At 43.5% G+C, this 4,334-nt stretch overlaps 1 protein-coding gene across 1 annotated transcript; it reads right to left on the bottom strand.

The window, feature by feature from the left end:
• Nucleotides 1-501: 501 nt before the first annotated feature.
• Nucleotides 502-4,034, bottom strand: LOC142495330 (uncharacterized). Its single transcript, XM_075600690.1, has 4 exons — nt 3,588-4,034; nt 1,746-1,823; nt 556-1,380; nt 502-509 (listed from the first exon to the last, which is right to left on the bottom strand). Exons 1-4 carry the CDS (start codon nt 3,862-3,864, stop codon nt 502-504), a joined length of 1,188 nt encoding a protein of 395 aa, XP_075456805.1. The 5' UTR covers nt 3,865-4,034.
• Between the last annotated feature and the right edge of the window lie 300 nt (nt 4,035-4,334).

Raw genomic sequence — 4,334 nt, 5'->3', positions numbered from 1 at the left:
CAATGTTTTGCTGCAAAGTCAATGGCAGCTTCTCTAAACTTAGCAACTGGCTCCTGGTGGACCATTACTGAACAGACGATTAAAACATAAATATTTATAACACTATTCATTAATTAGGAGTGTTAACATTTCCAAAACTTCACGTGTACAAGAACATACTTGAAAGTTTGGAAACAACACAGTCTTCAGCATACATACAATAGTAATTAGATAATCTGAAGTCAACAAAACAAGGCCAAAGGCATATTTTCTGAATTATAACATTTATTTTTTTTTGTTCCTTTTGCGAGCGAGTAACAGGCCTGCTTGTTGTCTCTTGAATTTTCCTTTTTCTTTTGCCACCAACTTTAGGCACAACAGAGCTACTTTGAGTGGCCTCTGGCACTTCACGGGCAGGGCTTGTGGCCAGTGACTGTTCACCTACGGGGCTTGTGGCCAGTAACTCACCTACAGGGCTTGTGGCCAGTGACTCACCTACAGGGCTTTTGGGCAGTGACTCACCTACAGGGCTTTTGGGCAGTGATACACCTACAGGGCTTTTGGGCAGCGATTCACCTACAGGGCTTTTGGGCAGCGATTCACCTACAGGGCTTTTGGGCAGCGATTCACCTACAGGGCTTTTGGGCAGCGATTCACCTACAGGGCTTTTGGGCAGCGATTCACCTACAGGGCTTTTGGGCAGTGACTCACCTACAGGGCTTTTGGGTAGTGACTGTTCACGGACAGGGCTTGTGCCCACTGACACATGTGAGCAAGTTGGTAGACACTGCACAAGTGATGGTTGGTCTGTTTCATGTGTGTCTTGTTTTGTTTTTGTCGCCTCCTTTGTAGGTGTCTGCTGCTGAATTTGTACAGATGGCAGCGGTAGGATGTGATCAGGAACCTGCACAGCAATGTCTGCTACTTGACCGGTAACATTTGGGCCTGGTGAATGAATATCAGATGAATGTGGTGAAAACTGACCTGCATGAACAGATCCTGGCTGGGAGGTGTTGAATTGTGGTACATTAGTCATTCTCCAGTAATTAGCTTGTGTTTGCTGAACAACTAATGCTTCGAATGAGGTGTTGATTTTTTGCAACTGTTTAGGCACTTCAATGAAGACTCTGTGGAGATGTGCCAATTGTGAAACTGTTTCTTCCTGCAGTGCAATCATCCTTTCCAGCACTGTCATCAGGTCAGAATGGCGACGATTTTCTGCTTCCACAATTTTTCCCTCAGAAGCTACAATTGCATCATATGTGGTATTTGCTGGACGTTTTGGCGGTAAAACAGTTTCAATTGGAACCTCTTCATGGTCACTTGCTTGTATTTGTGTGTCTATGGCGGCGGCGGCGGCATCATCATCATCATCATCATCAAAATCCTCTTCATCATGTTCTACAAATAAATGTACACATTATTAAATGGCATGTTAATCTCTGCTGTGTTACTATGTAATTGTACTGTGTCATAAGTAACAACTAACATGTTTCCATACGTTTTATAACCTCACATTAAAAACTACCTTGACTTAAGAATAATGTTTGGACTCAGTATGAAATATGAGTGAATGAAAACTTGCTGTAAACTCACAACTCCTACATGATAGTTAACATCACTAACACAATACAAGTTGCCTTACACTTCATTTTCACTGACACTAAGTAATCCTATTTAAAGAAGATGTGCAAAACAAATAATGAACATGACAACATAACATATAGAAGAGCACATATTATATGGCCACCAACTGATACACTCACCTTCTAGGTGTGTTGAGCTGGCTGACCCAGGTGAAGACACTTGTTCAGTCTCAGGTGACACATGTCCTTCAGGGGCAACTATATATAACAATAACATAAGTTTTACATTTACATGTGTAAATATTGAACAAACAGTTATTGTATGTTCTGTATTTATGAGTACCTAACAGCATAATTTCCTTAACCCAAAATGTGTGTGTGAAAGTGAACATAAATAGTTGTAATAACAATGTACATGCCTGTGTACTTAGAACTTTTGAGTTCCCTAACATAAAACATACTATGTTCCTGCAGTAATGCGTGAGGATAAATAGATAAAATTTGTACATAAAAATCATATGTTGTGTAGTGATATCAGTATCATAATGTACATAACTATCATGAGATGACCATTCACAATGGTTATCATGAAGGTGGTCATATTGCAAAAAGTTTTGTTTTTGGTAGAGGATATGTGTGGTACATTAATATAAGATGTGGCACACCTGAATGTGGCTGTGACTAAACAAGACAACACATGCAGTGTGTGATAATGTGTCGTTGATAGTAGTAGTTCAACTATAGATATGAGTGAACTAATGTGTGAGGTACGCTTTGATAAGTAATGAGTTGTTGGGGCATTTAGTAGGTAAAGTGAAGCTTTCAAATGAGTGTGATTAACTTCAGTTGTGCTAGTCAGGTTGTAAGAACGGTATTCCCTTCCCCAAAAAGCCTAATCAGCCACACCTTTCAATTACTTGAAACAGGTGAAAATGGTGTGAACTAAGTTGACCCTAAAATGAGGCTGTAATTAGTGTGTGTGCTGAACCCCACCCCCTCTGTTGAAGTGTATGCTGTGATGAGATATTAATTGCAGCTGCTTTAACACAATGGTAGATGAGCTAAATAGTCGTGTGCAGTTTTTAAGTTATGAAAACAATGACATAAAATATGATACGTGTGCCTCATTATGCTGTCTGTATATGACTTAAAGCAAAAATGGACCTTTTCATAAACAACTATAGATGTGTTAGTGCAAGTGATGTTTGTAGGCCGTTGCATGCAATATATTTGATGCATGCTTAAAATAGGCAGTAATGTCATGTTTGTCGGAGTAAATTAAATAAAATACACAATAATATTCTACATACAGCAGCGGCAGCTCTTATTCGAGCAAATGCCGCTGGCTGAATGAGGCTGGGAAGCGGGTAGCCGCGGCGCGTGGCGGCGCACTGTGACGTCACGGTCACAAGCGCGCCCGGCTTCCCCGTCTTCCCCGGCTTCCCCAGGCTTCCCCGACACCCCTGGAGTTCAAATCTAGGTAAGCGGGGGTGCGGGGAAGCAGAGGGGCAGAGTAGAAGCCGGGTTCGGGGTGTCTTTGGGGGGGTAATTGCGCGCGATGTGGAGGGGGGGTGCGTGGGGGAAACGCGGCGGCGCGCGTTTCTGACTGGCGGCAGCTGGGGTAGATCCCGTCATGCCGCCGGCATTTACTCGAATAAAAGATGTCGCTACTGTATTTATGTTCTGTACCTGTAGCTAGTAATAATTTCTGATTAACATGTGTTACACATGTATACTACCCTGTTGTTCCCCATCTTCACCCACCATCAATTGCTTCCACTGCAGCAATGCATTTTGGGAATTCACATGTAAATGAGCACGCAATGGCACGTGCTATATTAGTTACTGCTTTTAGTAGGACTACAACATATATGTCTATTTTGAGATATATATATATACAGAATCAGACATATACATATATAGATGCAGGTATGCTTATATTGTGAAGACAGTATAAAAAGCAGTGTAACTATGCAAAATAACTGTAAGCAACGACACGCCTAGTACAGTAATATTTCTCACCTGGTGGAAATTGTGAGGGGTAAATTCCTATATCACGGTCACCAGGTAAGCCTTCCACGACGACGGGAAGTAATTTTGCCCGAAGCAGCTCCTCCAATGGACTTAATATGAGACGTTGTGGTGTCGGCCCACCTCCAGTGCCAGTAGCATGCACGCGTTGGTGTTGTATTTTCTTTTTCAATTTGGACCTAATATCATCAAATCTCTTGTGACAATTCCACTTGTCCCTCACATGATTCCCACACGCATTGACACCAATGACTATTGTGTCCCACATTTCTTTTCTGCTTGCTGAACTTGTCCGCCCTTGAAAAACATATAAAATATATGAGGTAAATGAATAATAATAGAAGCACCAGTTTCCTACACTGCTAGCTGTTCCAAGAGATAGCAAACATGCTGTTTTATGTGTAATATGTGAAGCACATGAGCATTCACTACTAAACCTATACATGTAAGCAAGGTTGCATTCATACTGCTGCGGCACAGTTTATTCGAGCATTTGCCCGTTCTGTGCCGCAGCAGTAGCCTGGCGCGCGCCCGAGTGTGACGGGCGCACGCCGAAGCAGCGGAAGAGCGCCCTCCGATCGGGGCGCTCTCCCTACCGCTGCCGGGTCCGCCGGGTCCCCCGGAACCCCCTGCCGCTGTCCCGCGATCGCGGGACACCAGGGCTCCCTCGGGGAGCCCCTGGACATGCGTGCAGCGGGCGCACGCTCCCGATGACGCGTGACCGCGCGTCTATGACGC

This window comes from Ascaphus truei, chromosome 1 (genome assembly GCF_040206685.1).
Source record: "Ascaphus truei isolate aAscTru1 chromosome 1, aAscTru1.hap1, whole genome shotgun sequence".
NCBI classification, from domain to species: Eukaryota; Metazoa; Chordata; class Amphibia; order Anura; family Ascaphidae; genus Ascaphus; species Ascaphus truei.
Note: the sequence above shows the minus strand (reverse complement) of the source record. Positions and strands in the feature narration are given on the sequence as shown.

What these genes read in the sequence shown, in the direction of transcription:
- LOC142495330 (XM_075600690.1), bottom strand. Translation starts at nt 3,864, where the DNA reads ATGTGGGACACAATAGTCATTGGTGTCAATGCGTGTGGGAATCATGTG. An exon ending in CCCCTCACAATTTCCACCAG is followed by an intron (nt 1,824 to 3,587) that starts GTGAGAAATATT and finishes TGTTATATATAG; the next exon opens with TTGCCCCTGAAGGACATGTG. An exon ending in CAGCTCAACACACCTAGAAG is followed by an intron (nt 1,381 to 1,745) that starts GTGAGTGTATCA and finishes ATTTATTTGTAG; the next exon opens with AACATGATGAAGAGGATTTT.